General features: G+C 38.9%; 1 protein-coding gene and 1 pseudogene across 2 annotated transcripts in view; both read right to left on the reverse strand.

Moving 5' to 3' along the window:
- PRKD1 (protein kinase D1) overlaps positions 1-22934 on the reverse strand; it is a 351107-nt gene that overhangs the window by 81204 nt on the left and 246969 nt on the right. For both annotated transcript variants that reach the window (XM_061394915.1, XM_061394916.1), the window contains exons 3-4: positions 7685-7816; positions 6206-6366 (exon numbers count right to left, since the gene is read on the reverse strand). In XM_061394915.1, coding sequence (XP_061250899.1) covers positions 6206-6366; positions 7685-7816 — 293 coding nt within the window. The remainder of the gene's footprint in view (positions 1-6205; positions 6367-7684; positions 7817-22934) is intronic.
- On the reverse strand, positions 1156-3620 carry LOC133234705 (AFG3-like protein 2; annotated as a pseudogene).

Raw genomic sequence — 22934 nt, forward strand, 5'->3', positions numbered from 1 at the left:
AAAGGACAGAAATGGTATGGACCTAACAGAAGCAGAAGATATTAAGAAGAGATGGCAAGAATACACAGAATAACTGTACAAAAAAGATCTTCATGACCAAGATAATCACGATGATGTGATCACTGACCTAGAGACAGATATCCTAGAATGTGAAGTCAAGTGGGCCTTAGAAAGCATCACTATGAACAAAGCTAGTGGAGGTGATGGAATTCCAGTTGAGCTATTTCAAATCCTGAAAGATGATGCTGTGAAAGTGCTGCACTCAATATGCCAGCAAATTTGGACAACTCAGCAGTGGCCACAGGACTGGAAAAGGTCAGTTTTCATTCTGATCCCAAAGAAAGGCAATGCCAAAGAATGCTCAAACTACCGCACAATTGCACTCATCTCACATGCTAGTAAAGTAACGCTCAAAATTCTCCAAGCCAGGCTTCAGCAATACGTGAACCGTGAACTTCCTGATGTTCAAGCTGGTTTTAGAAAAGGCAGAGGAACCAGAGATCAAATTGCCAACATCCGCTGGATCATGGAAAAAGCAAGAGAGTTCCAGAAAAACATCTATTTCTGCTTTATTGACTATGCCAAAGCCTTTGACTGTGTGGATTACAATAAACTATGGAAAATTCTGAAAGAGATGGGAATACCAGACGACCTGACCTGCCTCTTGAGAAATCTGTATGCAGGTCAGGAAGCAACAGTTAGAACTGGACATGGAACAACAGACTGGTTCCAAATAGGAAAAGGAGTACGTCAAGGCTGTATATTGTCACCCTGCTTATTTCACTTATATGCAGAGTACATCATGAGAAACGCTGGGCTGGAAGAAGCACAAGCTGGAATCAAGATTGCCGGGAGAAATATCAATAACCTGAGATATGCAGATGATACCACCCTTATGGCAGAAAGTGAAGAGGAACTCAAAAGCCTCTTGATGAAAGTGAAAGTGGAGAGTGAAAAAGTTGGCTTAAAACTCAACATTCAGAAAACGAAGATCATGGCATCCGGTCACATCACTTCATGGGAAATAGATGGGGAAACAGTGGAAACAGTGTCAGACTTTTATTTTTGGGGGCTCCAAAATCACTGCAGATGGTGACTGCAGCCATAAAATTAAAAGACGCTTGCTCCTTGGAAGGAAAGTTATGAACAACCTAGACAGCATATTAAAAAGCAGAAGACATTACTTTGCCAACAAAGGTCCGTCTAGTCAAGGCTATGGTTTTTCCTTTTTTTTTTTTTCAGAAGGAAAAACGCAGCATTTACACTTTATTTGTGACATAAGGAAGCCGTATTTACACAGTACATTCTTATTTTTAAATATGTTACACAGGTCTCCTAGAAAACCACTCCATCACAGAACAGCAGCATGTAGCTTGGGTTCCTACTTTAAAATATTAAATCAAATTGAAATACTCTTTAATTTCATAGCCCATCACAGAGGGAGACTCTGAGGGAGGTGGGAGTGACGGGCGGGTGATGGTGAGCACACCCCCATGTGAGGGCACAGGAGACTGGAGGCTGGGGACGCATTCCCGCCCCTGTGACCTCCGAGGCCAAGGACGAAGCACCCCTTCCCGCCGTGCCCATGGGGCGGCTCTGAGGGTGCAGCACCAGGAGCTATGCAGGGCCGGCACCCTGGACCAGGCTGGTCACCTTCTCTCCCGCGGGCTCCTCCGAGCCCTCACGCTCCCTGTTTCAGTCCTTCAGGCCCTCGGGGAGTGAGGTGTCCTCGTCCAAGCTGCCGGTGCCTTCCACAAACTCCTCATATATAGACTTCTCCGCAAATGGCCTGGGGCCCAGAAGTTCCACCATGTGGTTCTTGTCTAACACTTCTTTTTCTAACAACAGCAGAGCAACCTTCTCCACATCAGCTTTCTTCTCTGTGAGGAGGGCTACTGTCCTCTTGTAAGCATCGTTGATAAGGATTCGTACTTCATCATCTATGAGTCTGGCAGTAGCCTCGCTGTAAGGCTTCTCCAACACCACATCCCCCTGACGTGGGAGGTCAAAGGAGATCTGCCCGACCTTCTCGTTCATGCCAAACTGAACAATCTGGGAGTAGGCACTCTGGGTCCCTTTGTGCAAAGTCGTCCTGGGCGCTGGTAGTGATCCTGCCAAAGAAGATCTCCTCGGCCACGCGGCCGCCCAGGGTCATGCACATGCGGTCTAGGAGCTGCTGCCGGGTGAAGAGGTACTGCTCCCGGGGCAGGTACTGAGCGTAGCCCAGCCCTTTGCCTCATGGGATGATGGACACCTTCAAGAGGGGGTCTGCGTGCTCCAGGTACCAATTGGCAACTGCGTGGCCTGCCTCGTGGTATGCCACTGTCTTCTTCTCCTCGGGCTGCAGGACCTGCGTTTTCTTCTCTAAGCTGCCAATCACTCGTTCAATTGCTTGTTCAAAGTGTTTCTGGTTTACGGAATCTGAAAGGTGTCTCACGGTGATCAAAGCAGCTCCGTTGCACACGTTGGCAACATCGGCTCCTGAAAACCCCGGGGTCAATGATGCGATTTCCTCGCCAGCTTCTCCTTTTCCAGGGCGCTATCCAGCTTCAGAGGTTGGGGGTGAACTTTGAAAATAGAAGCTCTTCACCTTAATGTCCAGCGGTCCTTGAGAAACAAAGAAGATCTGCCTGTCGAAGCGGGCCGGCCTCACCAGAGCTGGGTTTACGATACCCGGTCGGTTGGTGCCCACGAAGATGACCACATTGGTGGTTGTGTTGAATCCGTCCATCTCCACAAGCAGCTGGTTGAGCGTGTTCTCCTGCTCACTCTGCCTGCCAAAGTTGCCCCTCCCTCTCTTCCTTCCCACCGCATCTATTTCATCGATGAAGAGGATGCAAGGGGCGTTCTTCCGAGCAAGGGTGAATAAGTCACGGACTCTAGCTGGACCCACACCAACAAACATCTCCAAGAACTCAGACCTGTGGTCATGTATGGATGTGAGAGTTGGACTGTGAAGAAGGCTGAGCACCGAAGAATTGATGCTTTTGAACTGTGGTGTTGGAGAAGACTCTTGAGAGTTCCTTGGACTGCAAGGAGATCCAACCAGTCCATTCTGAAGGAGATCAGCCCTGGGATTTCTTTGGAAGGAATGATGCTAAAGCTGAAACTCCAGTACTTTGGCCACCTCATGCGAAGAGTTGACTCATTGGAAAAGACCCTGATTCTGGGAGGGATTGGGGGCAGGAGGAGAAGGGGACGACAGAGGATGAGATGGCTGGATGGCATCACTGACTTGATGGATGTGAGGCTGCGTGAACTCCGGGAGTTGGTGATGGACAGGGAGGCCTGGCGTGCTGCGATTCATGGGGTCGCAAAGAGTCGGACACAACTGAGCGACTGAACTGAACTGAAGATCTATATTGTTATACTTTTCTTTCTATTTTAGCAGCACTATAGAAATCCAAGTTCAACATAATTGCCAGAAATGGGTAAATTAATAGGATTAGCAATATTTTAATTTGTATGTGAAGTGATGATTTTTAAGGTAAAAACAAGGAATCTATTGTGGAAGAGAAAGTCATTTTCTTACATTTGGGACAAAATCCATACTGACGGCAGACATGCAGCACGGGTGGTCTAGTGGCATTAGTTAGCGACGCCACCTTTATACAGGCCATTACTCTTTTCAGAAGTGGGAAATATTCTTTACTGTATATGGGACTAAAATATTCTAAATCATTACCATAATATTATCTTTGTCTAGGCATTCACAGAGAAGGCAATGGCACCCCACTCCAGTACTCTTGCCTGGAAAATCCCATGGACGGAGGAGTCTGGTGGGCTGCAGTCCATGGGGTTGCTAAGAGTCGGGCACGACTGAGCGAGTTCACTTTCACTTTTCACTTTCATGCACTGGAGGAGGAAATGGCAACCCACTCCAGTGTTCTTGCCTGGAGAATCCCAGGGACGGGGGAGCCTGGTGGGCTGCTGTCTATGGGGTCGCACAGAGTCGGACACGACTGAAGCGACTTAGCAGCAGCAGCAGCAGCAGCAGCAGCAGGCATTCACTATAACTTTTAAACTATAGTTACTGGTCTTAGGTGTTTTGTCCAGAGATGAAAAGAGACATATTTGCTGTACTCCGAGTAAGCAAAGAGAGACACACAGGCACCCGTCAGGGACACAAAGGGCTATGATGATGTAAAACACACATTTGAGAGCCGGTATGTCACACACACTATTCCCACAGGCATTTTTCATTTAAAGATTACCTGAAAAGCATTTTACACAAGGTTATGAAAGTTTATGTAATACTTTTCAAAGTATCTTGTGGCCCCAAATTTTCCCACCTCATAAATATCTTATTAGATCAAACTTTTATAAGCATTCTTGGCAAATATAGTTGAAAATCTCATTTTTAAAATGCATTTTTCAAACATATTTTTAAGCATTTATGATAAAATTTTCATTCAGTAATAAATCACTAATGAATTTGACACCTGGTGTACAATATAGTTTATAATCAAGTAATTTGAACAATTAAATAATTAAGTAATTTGATTAAATAAAGCAATTAAAGCAATTAAATGATCTGGGTGAAAAACACAAAAACCTGCTTAAAGACTTTGGTAATCTAAATTAAATTTGTATATAAATTATACATATGCAAGCATATAATAATTTAATTCATATTTATAAACTCTAAATGATATATATATGATCTTTGGATGTATATATACATGTATATATGTGCATATATGTATATATTATTAAAAACTGAGATAGCTTTAAAAGAAAAATATTCAGCATTAATTATCTAGATTCTAGTCTATTCTAATGATGAATAACTTTAGAGTTTAACCTTATGAAATGTTAACAAATTTTTAAAAATCTTTTCCTGGTAAAACTCAAAACAATACAAACTGATTTACAATTCTGTTTCTTAAACTTGTTTAAAAGCGTCTATCCTGAAGCAAGAATAACCGCTAACTTATAAAATCAATACTTACAAAAATTCAAATGAAATCAAGAAACTTCAGAGTTGGAAAGATAATATGAGAATTATTTGAAAAAGTAAATAGAATTTGACTTAAGCACCTTTCAGTAAGAGTATCACTAATTCTAATACAACTTTCTAGAATAATATATAATCACACACATGTATTCTGAAGAGTCACCAGAATATAATATATTCTACTAGCTACTGATGGGATTTACTGCCTGCCTTACCCTAACAGGTTCACTTCATGAAAATACAAGAAACTCCTCCCAAAAAAGTCATAGTAACAGAGTATGGACTTTTCCTATTTATCGAAACAAGCATTCATTTGACTTAGATAATCTAGTTTATGCTATAACAAAATTTAAGTGATATAAAGATCACAATAAAATAGTTTCCAAACAATAAATTAATTAATATGACCTTTGTAGAGATGGTTTCAAAATGCATTACCCCTCTCCACTCCATGGATTATATTTAACCTAAATGTTTCATAATTTTTATTTTTTTTCTTTAATTGATACACTAATTAGATTATAAAATGTTTTTTTGTAATATCTACTGTCAGAGCAAGTAAACGTAGGATTTCTAAGCTCACACCGTTAGCTTATTTCAGAAAAAAAAGTTCTTATTTTAAACGTTGCACATAATTATCACAATTTTTGCTTTGCTTTGAGTGTCTGGAAAATCAAATTTTAACTTTCTTAAAGAAAATATTTAAGTCATATCCACAGATATTTATGGGAATATTTAAAGTACTACGTGCTGTTTTTCTCATGACATTTGTCAATCAGTGTGACTGTGACAATACATCGGCACATATGCCATTAATGCCAAACAAGTAAATACCTTCATCTTTTCAGAGAAAATTGCAAATTTTCTCCCACAATAAACAGTCAGCTATACCACAAAGTACTCTAATAATCTTCAGAGAAGAACATCTTTTATCTCTGGTTTCCAAATTTTGACAAACTATGTTTTGCAACATTCACACATTAGCTTGTGCTGCTCTGGCTCCATGACCATGATGAAACCTCACAGATTTTAAAACTGCTCTAAGCTCACAGATAAGAGCAAACTCAAAGCTGTTGGATATTTGCTGAGGCACTGACCAATCTACAGCACAGGCCCTGAAGAAACACAGTCATCAACACCCTGGCTGTGTTCTTCCTCCCAGGACACTGTCTTGGATTGACACTGTTACCACATCATCCTTCAGATTTCTCATGTAAACTGGGAAACAGATAAACAAAGAGGCCATACCAGAAGGGGCTCATCAAGGGCACTGGTGGAGAGCTCGGCAGATGCTGTGCGGACAGTGCTGAGCCCAGTAAGGGAGACATTTGAGAGCCTTCTCCGCCTCACGCCACTGCAGTTGTTGGGGATTTTAAACGCACATCTCTTGTGGTAATTCAGCCCACATCCTAGAAGGAGACAGCAAAAATGACTTTTGTTCAATGATAAATTAAAAGCTACTCGAGTCTATGGTATAAATTATGAATTTTGAGAAATAGTACTGCTTCCATTTTTCTTCAGGCTGTTTGAAAATTTAAATTTTCTCTTAAGGTTTTTCTGAGCTTTATCATCTCAATATGTCAATAAGCGGGGTTTTGAAATCTGATGTTATTGGATGAGCTCAGCAACCAGTCTGGTTATCAGTTTTAAAAATGTTTTCTAACATAAAGGACTTGGTCTTTGAGGGGTCCAGGAACAAAACTCCAAAGAGATGACCTATTTTTAGCTGCTATAAGTTCTACTGTGAGAGAAAATTAATCATAATGTCTCATAACTTCTGAACTATATTGATTTGAGTCAAGGCTCCACAAAACTTATTTGTCTACCTGGCCTTGGACAATTAACTTCACCTCAGTCTTTCTGTTGGTAAAATGGGGATAACTACCACCTTGTAAAATCATTAAGAAAATATGTAAAATATTTCACATGCTAGCTTCCACAGGTAAATAATTAGGAAAGCACTGTTTTTCTCTCAACATTTCTACTGTTCATAGTTCTCGCATTGTAGTCTTACCTCAAAATTCTCCCATGTGTCACACAGTAGACAAATTTTCATACACCTACCCTTTAGGTAGACTTTCTTCTACCTTTTTACAAACAAAAATTCAGAAATTATGGTTACCTTATTTATAGGATTCATCATGAAAGCTTAGGTTTTCTGGTCAACATTCAAACAGCTCTATCCCTCCCTACTCCACCTCTTAAATAGTAAGATCAGGGTATAATCTGATTTGTTTTTAAGAATACATCATGGTGTTCTAGAAATCGGATTGAGTAGTTCAAGGAGTTCTGTCCATAGAAGATGATACAACTATGACCTTGGTGTGGAAAGCTTGGTACATGTTCCAGTCGGTCACTTAAAAGCTGAGCGATCTTGGATGGTTTGATTAAACTTCTGAATCTTAGCTCATTTCAACATTTATTGAATGCTTATTATTCCAAGTTCTAGCTTAAGATATAAATTGTAATGTTTAGTCTGTTAGCAAAATAATCAACACCTTATAAGAGAGAAACATATCCATACAATACAGGGAAAAAGATAGGAGAATCTGGTTTCCCAGATCAGAGCTAATATGTTGAAGACAGGAAATGAACAGAACAGAATCCACGCACTCCCCAGATCCATGGAAGATATCTGAGGGAAAGAAGAAATTGCAGAAAAGGTCACAACACAGGCAGGTAACCCCAGCATGTATTCCATTGGGCCAGGAAGGGAAATCACTTTACCTTCACATTTAAGGCCTTGACGCACCAGCCCCCACAGCATTTCTCCACAGTGATCACAGAAAGCTGGAGCTCTGTATGAATGAACAAAGAGAGTGTGGGGGCGAATTTGAAAGTCTTCAAAGGTGGCGGAAGCTGTAAAAATAAAAAACATTGAAAAATAAGTTGAATGAACACCCTGATCTGTAGATAATTTGTATGCATGATAACTACTATGCAAGTATGTATATAACTCTCGGCAAAGTTAGGACAGATGCAACACTGCCTGACTTTTAGCCATTCCACTGCATTCTTCCCAACCACAGCTTTATAAGTGGTGGCACAGGAACCTCTTTCTTGTCTTCCTGCTTCTTAAGGTCTCAGACCACTTCAAAAATAGCCAAATGGATACTTGTATATGTATGGCTGAGTCTGTTTGCTTTTCACCTGAAACTATCACAAGGTTGTTAATCAGCTATACTCCAACATAAAATAAAAAGTTTTAAAAAATAGCCAAAACACTAGAAGAATCAATGAAAGGATAAGTCAACTTGATTTATAGATAGGGGATGTTACTTGAAAACACTTTGCTTCTTCTCTTACTTGAAATGAACCTGAGGTATTCAGAAGTATTAAAGGAAAAGAAACTCTTGATGAATTTTATTTAGACAGATCAGAAGAAAGTATGCTTGAATATGACCTTGAAGAGAGGTACAGTAGAAGGGTGGGGTCTAACTGGAACACAAGAAATCTAAGCGGCCTCTTTTGGAGAGATAAAGTTGTTTGAACTCTTATGCAATATAACCAAGCATTTAAATCCTGACCTAAAAATAACAAGCAGCCTCTTCACCAATATGCCAGAGGGATTTAATATACATACTGCTGAACTTCAGTTCACTTTGAAAAATATACTTTAGTAAATCACATTCATGCTATAGGGTATTTTTATTATTGCTTATTGTTATTTATTCTATATGTTATTCATACAGAGTGTTGAAATTCATTATTTTTAATTATACTTTTCCATAGGACTTTTTAATTATGTTATAAAAATATGTTTCTTTTGGTGTTGCTTAAATCAAGAAATAGAAAGGTACAGAGAATACAAAGTGAAAGGCCACCCCTTTCTCCCAAATTCGAATGAGTGGGGCTGTATTTTCTAGACCTATTTGCACACATAGCCTGATCTTGAGGCTGTCGAGTATAGCCCAGGAAGAGCTGACCATAGACTGAGAAGAGCTAGGGGAGGCTTTGCCATTACCTGAGTGACACCTCACTTAATCGTCATGAGTCTCAGTTTCCCACACATTAGAAGAAAGGTCTGACTGATGGTGACTTCTCTTAACCCCGAAGTGTAAACTTCCATTAATCTTAGAAGAGGACCAGGTGCACTTAATTTCGTAAGGTTTTATGCAAAGAGAATTTTGCGGCAAACTTAGGTCTTACATAGATGATTCTATTCTGCCTTCCTTTCTCTGCCTCCTGTTTGTCTTCTTGCCTCGCTTTTTCAACACTTATTAAATGCCTTTTCCATGTTATCTGTCAATGGCACCAATCCAGTTTAAAAATGTAAAGATAAGTAAGACATATTTACAGAGCCTTCCAGATAAGCAGGAGACAGATAAAAACAAATTTTTACAACTCCATAGTAACATTTAAATACCTTAAAATAACTTTTTAAGGTTCAAAGAAGCTACAAAGTTTGGCCTAAGTTACTAAATAGGACTAAGACTACAATCCGGAAGTGTTTTGTCTCCAGTCCAGGCTCCTTTTCATCATTCTTGTGTTACATCTTGTCTTTCCTAACTCTACCCCGAGAGTTATATCCAACAGCCCCACTGTGCGAGAAACAAGTATCTGCAGTTTTCCTGCTGGTGACTTGGATAGCAGGTACGGGCCAACGAATCACCTGTGGGAAGACTTACGAAGTGCTTACCTTGCTAAGCGTGCAAAGTGTGGCAGAGTGAATGCTGAAGCTGTAGGCAGTTCACCCCTGCTAGATAGGTGTCCAAAACTAGGAGCACAACTTTGAGAGTATCATATCCCTCAGGGCAAATGAAGATAGAACATGCAGGAAAGTGAAACACTTCAATCAGAAAGAATATGACTGGCGGTTCACAGAACATATAATTGAACCATGAAAGGAGATGAAAAATTTTAATGGGTTGGTTTCCCCTTGAATCTTGAATAAAAGTACTTTATTCCAAATTAATGTGCTTTATTACTGGAAATAAACTATCAACTTATTAAACGTACAATTTTTACTCAATGGAAAGATAATGAGAATGATAATACGGTTAAGGTTTATTGTACTCTTACTGTATACTGGACACTACACTAGGAGATTAAAGTGTGGGAAGAAGGAGCTAATCAAAGAACTGTAGCCAAGTAACCTGCTCTAGCATTATCTACAAGGAGTTCTGATTAATGTTAATATTTCTTACAAAAAGAATTTCAATTGAAATAAGATTGAGAAATTGCATTATTATGTTTCTCACTTCAAGTTTCACAATATTACAGTCAGTGCTTATTCTAAGTAAATCAGTAAAAGGTATGGTTTGAGTACCAATCAATTTGCTTTTATAATCTGGTCAAAATGTGTCTAATTTTGTAAATGCTAAATCCTCCTTAAAATTGGTCTCTCACCATCATGGACAAAAATTGTTTTTAAAACATCAAAGAAAATAGCTAAAGAAAATATTTTGTGCCAACCATTAACTCCTCACTTCTCCCCTGCCTCTCCCTCCACCCCCTACTCCCACTGAATGACACCCAAACAACTGTGGCAATACCATGATAGCAATTAGTTAAATAATTACGGTAGTTTTCAAAATAAGGAATCTTAGTACCTGACAATACTAATACCTACCTGCATTCAGATTTTTTGAATTAATCAGAATGAATATAAATAATTAAAAAGATTTTCAAAGATATCCCCAACCCAATTTATGTCAGGTACATTTGTTTTTTTCACTTTTTGAAGGGGATTAACATTCATAAGTAGTTAGCACCCTTGACTTATGTTTAAATGCCATTTTCTAAAGTTCAATTTTAATTTTAGAATAATTAAACACATTTTTAAAATAAAACTACTAAGTATGGTGAGGTTTCACATGCATTTGAAATCAAAGCACAACATCAATTCATTATGAATTTACCTGTTTCTGCACCCTGGGGGAAATCAGCATTAGCTGAGTGTATGCATGCCATCTTGCCTAATCACAAAATTGCACTGCAGAGATAATCACTTAGCACAGGAAAACAAAGTGCATGCTGTAATTCCATTTCACTTAAGGTTTGGAAGCAAAATGGGCAGAGAAGAACAAGAATATTAACGTGTTTAGGGATCCAAGAGAGGACAATGTGCTATCTGTCTGGATGTCACAATCAATCAGGTGACCTAAATTAAAACCATATGACCAGGCTACACACTAAACACAATGGGCCCCTTATACTGGTATTTGTATCTCTGATTTGCTCTATTCACAGTCTATTGTTATACTCCATGGTGCAGGAGAGGAGAAAATGACATGCTTTCCTTAGTCATTGAGCATTTGAAACAGGTAATTGAGCCAAAAACTCTAAGATAATCAGTACTTCTTTTTAGGCTCATTATAAATTGTTGCACAAAAATGGAATAAACTGTTTGGTTAGCAGTACAGCTTCTGAAGCAAAATAAATAATCTCTGGAGGTCAAATTTATTTGCATAATAAAATAAAATAATGTCCCATCTTGCAAGATTTTCAGTTAATTTCTCTTACTGGTAATTTTGGCAATGGGGGAGAAGCATTAACTCTTTCTGGCACTGACAGGTTGGAACAGGTATAAGAAGAAAAGCTTAACACATTTCAAGTATCATCTCATTCAATTTTCACAAGGACTTTATGAAGTAGATATTATCATCCCCAATTTACAGATGAGAAAATTGAGTCCCAGAAAAATCAAGGAGCTGTCCTAGGTGACACAGGATCTTGATTCAGACAATCTGACACCTGAACCATACAAACTCTGAATAAAATAATCATATTCTCTGACCATTAAAATTCTGTGGATTATAAATTACCTGCATATTTACTGAATCAATAGGAAAAGATTCAAAAAAAAAAAAGAAAGAAAGAAAGAAACACTGTAAGAAAGTATAACACACCACTAAAGGCTTCCCTGGTGGCTCAGACGGTAAAGAATTTGCCTGCAGTGGAAGGGACCTGGCTAGTTTCTAGTTTGGAAGATCTGCTGGAGGAGGGCATGACAACCCACTCTAGTATTCTTGGGGATTCCTGGGGAATCCCCATAGACAGAGGAGCCTGGCGGGAGCTACAGTCCATGGGGTCGCAAAACTTGGACACAACTGAGCGATAAGCACATTGTAAGATGCATCCTTACTTCAGACTTGCAAAAAAAAAAAAAAAAATACGGAGTAAAAACGTCCATGAAATAACATATAGAATGAAATTAATTCAGCTTATGATCAACATTCAGAAAACTAAGATCATGGCATCCGGTCCCATCATTTCATGGCAAAGAGATGGGAAACAGTGGAAATAGTGGCTGACTTTATTTTTGGGGGCTCCAAAATCACTGCAGATGGTGATTGCAGCCATGAAATTAAAAGACGCTTGCTCCTTGGAAGGAAAGTTATGACCAACCTAGACAGCATATTAAAAAGCAGAGACATTACTTTGTCAACAAAGGTCCATCTAGTCAAGGCTATGGTTTTTCCTGTAGTCATGTACAGATGTGAGAGTTGGACTATAAAGAAAGCTGAGCACCTAAGAATTGATGATTTTGAACTGTGGTGTTGGAGAAGACTCGAGAGTCCCTTGGACTGCAAGGAGATCCAATCAGTCCATCCTAAAGGAGATCAGTCCTGGGTCTGGACGGACTGATGGAAGGACTGATGTTGAAGCTGAAACTCCAATACTTTGGCCACCTGATGTGAAGAGCTGACTCATTTGAAAATATCCTGATGCTGGGAAAGATTGAGGGCAGGAGGAGAAAGGGAAGACAGAGGATGAGATGACTGGATGGCATTGCCAACTCAATGGACATGAGTCTGTGTAACCTCCGGGAGTTGGTGATGACCAGGGAGGCCTGGTGTGCTGCAGTTCATGGGGTTCACAAAGAGTTGGATACAACTGAGCAACTGAACTGAACTGATGATCAAAAATTCTTTTAATATGCTTTCTGCATATTCTTGATTTTTTGAAATCCTCCTCCCTCTAAACAAACTGGAGTTAGTAACAACAACTGGATTTAAAATTTTTACAAAATCAAAGGTGATGCATAATTAACAGCCAACTGGAGTTTTGTTTCTACGTGATAGCCAGTGTTATTCAATTGGTAAGTCTGACCCAAAGCAAAATGTTATAAAGCTTTAAAAGCTGTTAAGATTTGTTGTAAATAAATTTGTTTTTTTCTTAACTTCTAGAATATTGAAAATAGCTTCTAAATACCACACCCCCAAGTTAAATATACATACTCATCAGTTTTAATGCATCCAAAGGATAAGAAACCATATCCACTTTAACATCCTGTCATTCATCCATCAGATCAGATCAGATCAGTCGCTCAGTCGTGTCCGACTCTTTGTGACCCCATGAATCGCAGCACACCAGGCCTCCCTGTCCATCACCAACTCCCGGAGTTCACTCAGACTCACGTCCATCGAGTCAGTGATGCCATCCAGCCATCTCATCCTCTGTCATCCCCTTCTCCTCCTGCCCCCAATCCCTCCCAGCATCAGAGTCTTTTCCAATGAGTCAACTCTTCGCATGAGGTGGCCAAAGTACTGGAGTTTCAGCTTTAGCATCATTCCTTCCAAAGAAATCCCAGGGCTGATCTCCTTCAGAATGGACTGGTTGGATCTCCTTGCAGTCAAAGGGACTCTCAAGAGTCTTCTCCAACACCACAGTTCAAAAGCATCAATTCTTCGGCGCTCAGCCTTCTTCACAGTCCAACTCTCCCATCCATACACAACCACAGGAAAAACCATAGCCTTGACTAGATGAACCTTTGTTGGCAAAGTAATGTCTCTGCTTTTCAATATGCTATCTACACACACATAATAGATATACATAAGTAATCCTCTGCCAGTCATGGACAAAATCCTCTGCCATCTGAGAGTGTTCATTCGTGTGAGAACTATTGACAAATAAGTTTATTGCATTGTAAACATCTCAAATCTTCAGAAAAAAAAATTTTTAATATTGAGCCCAAATACAACTTTGTATCTTCTATTTGGTGGTGACAGTTTAAAAGCAACCACTTAAAATTAAGACATTTTTGTGTCTTAATTCATGTAGGTCAAGCAGGCCAAATACCTTTAAGCATATAATTGATTAACATTATGATTTACTAATGTATCTAGAAACTACTATATAATAATGTGTGTATATATATACACATATATTGTCACACAGTATATATTGGAAATAGAAAAATAACAAGGAATGGTATCTGATGTTGAGGGTTCAAAGTCAAAATGAGGATGAGAGACCCATAAATAATCATAATACAAGATGCAGAGGTGAAAACACAAAGGAGAAGGTAGCTGAGACCGCCTCGGTCTATCAGGTAAAGCTCCATCATGAGGGAATCACTGAAGAGAAATCTCATGAGTGAGGAATATTTTGAAAAGCAGAAAAGAGGATAAAGGAAAAGAGGAAACACTTCATATAGCTTGATTTTATTTAAAATTATCTACATATTTCTCCATAAATATAATTTTGTGGGTTCTTGACACTTCATCATCCTTGGTGTAGTGTCAAGACAGTTTGCAAGGGTGACTGCAACATTGTCCATAGTATAGGTCACTGAGAGCTTGTAACAGATCATTTGCATGCTATTGTGGCCCGGATATCTGACGACACTGGTAAAATTCCACCTGGGCATGTGCACTTCCCCTCCCCTCCCCTCCTCCACTTACCTAATACACACACACTAACACCCTGAGATTGGTAATTTCTCTGTGCTTCTCCACTGGTCCCAGTCTCTCCAAGATACTGCTGTACCAGATATTCTTTTCCTCCATCCACTGTTCAAGTTAATCTCATGGTTCATGTTTTTGTTATACCTGGAGACATCTAGAGTTGGGAAAGTCCTTTACCTCTCCAGAAACAAGAGCATTCAACAAATTCTTGTTGAGACACTGCAATAGTATCTTTTAGATGACTGGAGGGAAAAGAAAAATGAACATTTCAAATTTTCACTCACATATGACCCAAAAAATTATTAGTGAGGAGCAATGATGGGAACTTGGGAGGCTGGGACTATATCATTCCAAAGATTATAGCAGCCAAGGGAAGAATCATAAAATTTATTTAGCTATGCTGATCAGGCAGTTCAGAGAGTTCTGGGAAAATATTTTATAAGTCTGTGGCCAGAGACTCTTAAAAAACATATATGCCTCCAAGAGGAATAAAAGGGTCTCACAAGCTAGAGTGACAGCACAATAACAAGTTACCCTAATTAGGGAGAAGAGGGGGGTGGTACCTAGAGAAACTGATGTAACTTCCCAGGGAACTCTGATGGGCTCAAACTAAGCAAGAGAGGGCATTAACTACAGAAGGAGCAGCAGCCTCAGGGTGACAGCAAACAGTGGCCAGGCCAGTGAGAACCACTCTAAGAACGCCAACAGCAGGAGAGAGTGGAATCTTTTAAAAAGCTGGAACAGAAGAAAAGGTCTTTTAGTTGTATGTTGTATGTGGAAAGAATGAAGCAGAGACAGGCCTGAACTATGGAAAAATAGTTTAATGCTAATAAAGTAGGAAAAGCCAAATTATTCAACTATAGTTTTCTAGAAGTGGACTATCTATATTCAAACTAAACAAAGGGAAGAAGAAACATCAAATATACTCAAGAAGGAAACAAGTCTAGGGTAGAGAACAAAGATTATCTAAAGGCTTTAGATGGACTGTTTTCAATTGACCCTGGCAAGTTATATAAATTTATAATCTTATGAAAACATCTACCATAATATTCTTAGAGAATCTTGTTGGGCTTGTGGAATTATGCTAAGAAAAACAGAAGATGCCCTGATAAGAATGGAGAAGTTTTAAAGGAGAGTTAATGAAGAAATTTAGCCCTAGTTCATATCAAAAAACTTTATAAAACTATGACCTTTAAAATAAGTGGTGGTTGTATAAGAAAAACAAGATAAATATGATAGAGCTGATCACCCAGAAATCTATTCTGTGTGAGTAAGTGAGCGAAGTTGCTCAGTCGTATCCGACTCTTTGCAACCCCATGGACTGTAGCCTACCAGGCTCCTCTGTCCATAGGATTTTCCAGGCAAGAGAACTGGAGTGGGGTGCCATTTCCTTCTCCATTCTGTGTATGAACTCAAAATATGATAGAATAGATATTATAAATCAATACAGCAGGGAAACACAATTTAACAAATGATTCAACAATTACTTGGGGGAAAACAATTTAGATACTTATTTCCTATGTTATACAAGTAGATAAATATACATAAATAATATATATATATATAAAATACCTGATGAGTAAAAAGTTAAAATAACAAACCATGGAAAAACTAGAAGGAAATAAAAGTGTTTATCAATCTCTTGAAGGAAAAAAGACTTTGGAAAGTAAGAGACATTTATAAATCTTCAAAGTAATGGAAGAAATCAAATGGAAAGGTTTATTATTAGCAGGATAATGTAGCTGGCACTACTGACTGACTTGGCCTAAGAGTTATGTAATAGTCTCTTTTATTTAGCATAGGTTTATTTATAATAATTATATAGGCTAGGTCACAGAATTACGTTTAATACTTCTAAGTATCTAGACTATAATCGTCAACATTCAAGGAAAGATCTCTACACTTCTTAGATGTCAGGCAGGGAGGTGACAAGGCCTATGTTCTAGCATGAAAATTAGGAAAAATCCCAATATTCATTCATTCCTGCTCAGAAAGAAACAGATCCTTCTTCTTAAGTCTTCCTTCATTTTTTTTTTTCAACTAGAAACAAGCAGCAGGACAGTAGGAGTTTTAAGGGCTAAAATTCTGCTCACGAAACAAGATGTATTCGTGAACTTGGAGAGTTACAGATAACGTTTGAGCAATCCATCCTTTGTTTCCCTCCCAGGCAACTGAGCTCTGTGGCTGATGGGGAGCATCTCCCACAGAACTAGCAATGTCTCCTGCCAGGAAAATGCTACCAGAATAAAAGACATACAAAAGGGTGCTCTGTGTAACTTAAGCAAGAGAGTTATAAGAACAAGTTACTATGTTCATCCCCCTCCACATTAAGAAGACACCAAAGACACTCACATTAACACTCCCTCCAGCACACCTTTTGATCCAGTCATTACTGATGCATGCCTCCCTGCCTTTCACACAAACCTTCCCTTCTGCTTCCCATCCCACAACTCAGCTTGTATCGCCTGCTCTGGAACACCTTCAGCGATAAGCCCACCCCGTGGTAAAGAATTTGCCTGCCAAGGGCAAAGACGTGAGAGATGTGGGTTCAATCCCTGGGTTGGGAAGATCCCCTGGAAAAGGAAATGGCAACCCACTCTAGCATTCTTGCCTGGAGAATCCCATGGACAGAGGAGCCTGGAGGGCTACAGTCTACAGGGGTCTCAAAGAATCAAACGCGGGTGAGCGACTGAGCACGCACGCACACACCTGGCATAAACTGCCCTCTTCTTTGGTAAGTTCCTGAGTACACTTGTATCATAAAATGTATCAGGCTCTAGGGAAATCTCCTATCCCTTTATCCATTCACACCTTAAGATGAGCAGATTGATGAAGGATAGATCATTTACCTTATGAGTCTATATGCATATATTAAATGATCAAAGCCCATGTTTGAATAAATGGAGCAATGCCTTTAAAACTCATAGTGCTAGCCTACAGTTCTAAGGTTCTACATTTTATTAAGTTCTAATAACCTGTAAATAGAGTATCCCAAGTCCAGAAACAAAGTCCATCAGAATCATAGCATGGATCACAATTTACACATTTTTAAAAGTGTCTAACAACGTCCTTGACACTTCGATGGATATCTTTGTTAGTGCCTTATTATTCTACAGGCAGTGTGGGGCAGGCAGTGGTGAGAACCATGGACTGAGTGTCAGAGCATACTGGAGCTCTGGTCCTTGTCATGGCAAAGGGGCGACCTTGAGCAAGTTACTTCCTCTCTCTGAATCTGTGTCCCTCTCCCTTCAAATTGGCTTACTGAAGCTCACCTAGTTAGGCTCTGAGGACACAAGGTGGTCAGCACAGTTTTTGGCAGATTGATGGTAGATATGACAGTAATTTCTTAGTATAGTGATTTACAGTATGGACTTTGTAATAAAAAAAGATCTGAGTTTGAATTACAATTATTACTTATGCTTTTTACAATTATTGTCATCATCATCAACACCAATAGAGGGAAATAATGCCTTTCAACTTATCATCCACAGCACTTAAAACATTAAAACCTTTAAAAAATATTATTTGTTTCCTCTACTACCTTACAAAGAATATGTTTCCACTCCAGAGGAAATTGCTTTTCTTTCCACTGTTCTGGCTAATGCAAATTAAATGGTGCTAAGTCCATAGGACTGTGTCTAGTTCCTTCTCTAAAATGAATCAATTAACAGTTGGGAATTGCAGTGGGGAAAGAAGGGTCACCACATCCTGATGTGACTGAATGACAAATGCCACAGCTGGAAAGGGATTAGAGAGCATCTCAGGTCAAGAAAGAACATAAATGGTTGCCCCATGTGTCCAGCATAGAGGGAAAAGAAAATTAAGTAAAAATGTCATGGAGTCAAATTCTAGCTAATGAGTGCAGGCTCTGCAGGCATCCAGAATAGGGGAAAGAAAGGTCAAATCTGTTTCTCAGAAAGCTCCATCACATACAGGAGACTTCATACCTTTAAAAGGATAATGACCTCATTTACATGAGGAACACCAGCGTACAAACTGCCCATTAAGACTACTTACAAAAGGCTGGTAGACAAAAGCTAGGTATGGTAATATACTGAAATGTTCTAATAGGCAGCAGGGTTTCTGGCAACAAAGAGCATCACTGTTGTCAAATATCTCTGCACGTAGAGACACCAGGCCGAGATCCTATATGCTCTGCTTCAAGTTTCTTTAAGTCTTACTGAACTTTTCTTATAAACAGATGCTTGCTTTTGATTCATAAACAAAACAAAACTTAAAAGCTGTGAAATTTCCTGGGTATTCCCACTCCCAAAGAAGCAACAGCTGAATCCTGGCTGAAGTCAAATCAATGCCCATTGACCAGGCACTTGCTGTGAGCAGGAATAGATCTGCCTGCTGCTTAGGGGCGCCCAGAGAAGGATTTTCATTGCTTAGGGACTCCTCATATTCTTTTAGAATAATCAGGCTGATTAACTCAGTTGGTCCATTCTGGTTTATCAGAATAAAAGAGTTTTATTAATTGAAAATCTGCATTTATGCCTTTTAGTCATGTCTATTGAGTACATTTTTTTACATAAAGTAAAATCTAAACTTTATTGAGAACAGTTCTGACTCTTTGAGACCCCATAGACCGTAGCCACCAGGCTCCTCAATCCATGGGGATTCTCCAGGCAAGAATACTGGAGTGGGTTGCCGTGCCCTCCCCTTCAGGGGATCTTCCCAACCTAGGGAAGATCCTGCATTGCAGGCCACCAGGGAAACCCTACAATTGTCTAGACAACACCCTAATGGAAACATGAAACAATTTTTTTTCAACTATTCCCAAATTCCCTTGGGCTCCTTTGGAGATAATCTCTTCCGCAAGTCCATTCATTCCTTGGCAACCACTGATTTATTTTCTGTGCCTTTTCTAAGGCCTTTCCTGGTAGCTCAGCTGGTAAAGAATCTGCCTGCAATGCAGAAGACCTGGGTTTGATCCTGTGTTGGGAAGATATCCTGGAGAAGGGGTAGGCTTCCTACTCCAGTATTTGTGGGCTTCCCTGGTGCTCAGATAGTGAAGAATTCACCTGCAATTTGGGAGACCTGGGTTCAACCCCTGAATTGGGAAGATCACCTCTCCCTTTGGAGAAGGGAAAGGCTACCTACTCCAGTATTCTGGCCTAGAGAATTCCATGGACAAAGCAGCCTGGCAGGCTACAGTCCATGGGGTCGCACAGAGTTGGACACAACTGAGTGACTTTCAAAAATGTCATATAAATGTAGCCTTTTGACTGTAGCTTCTATCAGCATAATGCATTTGAAATTCATCTCTGTTGTGTGCTAAGTCAAATTCCATTTGGCTGATATGCTACAGTTTGTTTATCCATATACCAGTTGAATCCTTTCAATAGGGCATCAGTTTATCCATTCACCTGGGCATTACGGCCAAGGGTCAAGCTGGGTTTGAGGGCAGTAGGGATCGAGGGTTCAGAATCCAGGATGTCCAGGCTCCAGTGGGGAGGCAGAGGTGGAAAGGAATGTTTATTTGTGATCTGTACAGGTTATTCACAGCATGGGAAATTTATTGCTGAAAACAATTTTCTTTTTACAACTCTGGAAAGTGTATGACTTTCAGAGTGAGGTAAGGTGGTTTCATTGCTGTTTACACCCATCTCTTCTAAGCTGCACGATCTCTCTGTATCTCATTTCCCTCATCTTCGAAATAGGTATAACTATTAAAGAATAGCTGCATAATTATTTCATTGAGAAAACATTGTGAAATAATTGCATTGCACTTGTCACTATACTGTGGTAGTCCCTGAAGTACTGTAAAACACAGAACACATTTTCTCAATGATGCATATGCAGATTTATGATAATCTTACGTTTTTGCATTATTTGCAAAAAATAACTCAAAATAGACTACAGACCTAAATATGAAGCCTGAAAGCCTCAGAGAAAATGTTTATAAGCTTGGTTTAAGCAAAGATTGCTTAAATACAATGCCAAAAATATAACTCATTTAAAAAAAATGATAGGCTATTGCTTTATTTTTTTCAAAGGATTAGTCTCCAAAATTTAAAAACAGCTCATGTGATTTTCTGGAAGAGTTTGAGTAGGATAGGTGTTAGCTCGTCTCTAAATTTTTGGTAGAATTCAGCTGTGAAGCCGTCTGGTCTGGTCCTGGGCTTTTGTTCTTAGAAGGTTTCTGATTACAGTTTCAATTTCTGTGCTTGTGATGGGTCTGTTAAGATTTTCTATTTCTTACTGGTTCAGTTTTGGAAAGTTGTACTTTTCTAAGAATTTGTCCATTTCTTCCAAGTTGTCCATTTTATTGGCATATAGTTGCTGATAGTAGTCTCTTATGATCCTTTGTATTTCTGTGTTGTCTGTTGTGATCTCTCCATTTACATTTCTAATTTTGTTGATTTGATTTTTCTCCCTTTGTTTCTTGATGAGTCTGGCTAATGGTTTGTCAATTTTATTTATCCTTTCAAAGAACCAGCTTTTGGCTTTATTGATTTTTGCTATGGTCTCTTTTGTTTCTTTTGCATTTATTTCTGCCCTAATTTTTAAGATTTCTTTCCTTCTACTAACCCTGGGGTTCTTCATTTCTTCCTTTTCTAGTTGCTTTAGGCGTAGAGTCAGGCTATTTATTTGACTTTTGTCTTGTTTCTTGAGGTAAGCCTGTATTGCTATGAACTTTCCCCTCAGCACTGCTTTTACAGTGTCCCATAGGTTTTGGGTTGTTGTCATTTTCATTCGTTTCTATGCATATTTTAATTTCTTTTTTGATTTCTTCTGTGATTTGTTGGTTATTCAGCAGCGTGTTGTTCAGCTTCCATATGTTGGAATTTTTACTAGTTTTTCTCCTGTAATTGAGATCAAATCCTACTGCATGGTGGTCAGAAAAGATGCTTGGAATGATTTCAGGTTTTTTGAATTTATCAAGGCTAGATTTATGGCCCAGGATGTGATCTGTCACATAGAAGATTCTTCTTATGGCCCAGGAGAAGGTTCCGTGTACGCTTGAGAAAAAGGTGAAATTCATTGTTTTGGGGTGAAATGTCCTATAGATATCAATTAGGTCTTACTGGTCTACTGTATCATTTAAAGTTTGTATTTCGTTGTTAATTTTCTGTTTAGTTGATCTATCCATAGGTGTGAGTGGGGTATTAAAGTCTCCCACTATTATTGTGTTATTGTTAATTTCCCCTTTCATACTTGTTAGCATTTGTCTTATATATTGTGGTGCTCCTATATTGAGTGCATATATATTTATAATTGTTACATCTTCTTGGATTGATCCTTTGATCATTATATAGTGTCCTTCTTTGTCTCTTTTCACAGCCTTTGTTTTAAAGTCTATTTTATCTGATATGAGTATTGCTACTCCTGCTTTCAGAGGAAGGTAAACTTCCAAACTCATTCTATGAGGCCACCATCACCCTAATACCAAAACCTGACAAAGATGTCACAAAAAAAGAAAACTACAGGCCAATATCACGGATGAACATAGATGCAAAAATCCTTAACAAAATTCTAGTAAACAGAATCCAACAACATATTAAAAAGATCATACATCAAGACAAAGTAGGCTTTATCCCAGGGATGCAAGGATTCTTCAATATCCGCAAATCAATCAACATAATACACCAAATTAACAAATTGAAAGATAAAAAGCATATGATTATCTCAATAGATGTAGAGAAAGCCTTTGACAAAATTCAACATCTATTTATGATAAAAACCCTCCAGAAAGCAGGAATAGAAGGAACATACCTCAACTTAATAAAAGCTATATATGACAAACCCTCAGCAAACATTATCCTCAATGGTGAAAAATTGAAAGCATTTCACTAAAGTCAGGAACAAGACAAGGGTGCCCACTTTCACCACTATTATTCAACACAGTTTTGGAAGTTTTTGGCATAGCAATCAGAGCAGAAAAAGAAATAAAAGGAATCCAGATTGGAAAAGAAGAAGTAAAACTCTTACTGTTTGCAGATGACATGATCCTCTACATAGAAAACCCTAAAGACACCACCAGAAAATTACTAGAGCTAATCAATGAATATAGTAAAGTTGCAGGATATAAAATATCAACACACAGAAATCCCTTGCATTCCTATAAACTAACAATGAGAAAACAGAAAGAGAAATTAAGGAAACAATTCCAGTCACCATTGCAAAGAAAAGAATAAAAAATACTTAGGAATATATCTACCTAAAGAAACAAAAGACCTATATATAGAAAACTATAAAACACTGGTGAAAGAAATAAAAGAGGATACAAATAGATGGAGAAATATATCGTGTTCATGGATCAGAAGAATCAATATAGTGAAAATGTGTATACTATCTAAAGCAATCTATAGATTCAGTGCAATCCCTATCAAGCTACC

This window comes from Bos javanicus, chromosome 21, assembly GCF_032452875.1.
Source record: "Bos javanicus breed banteng chromosome 21, ARS-OSU_banteng_1.0, whole genome shotgun sequence".
NCBI lineage: Eukaryota > Metazoa > Chordata > Mammalia > Artiodactyla > Bovidae > Bos > Bos javanicus.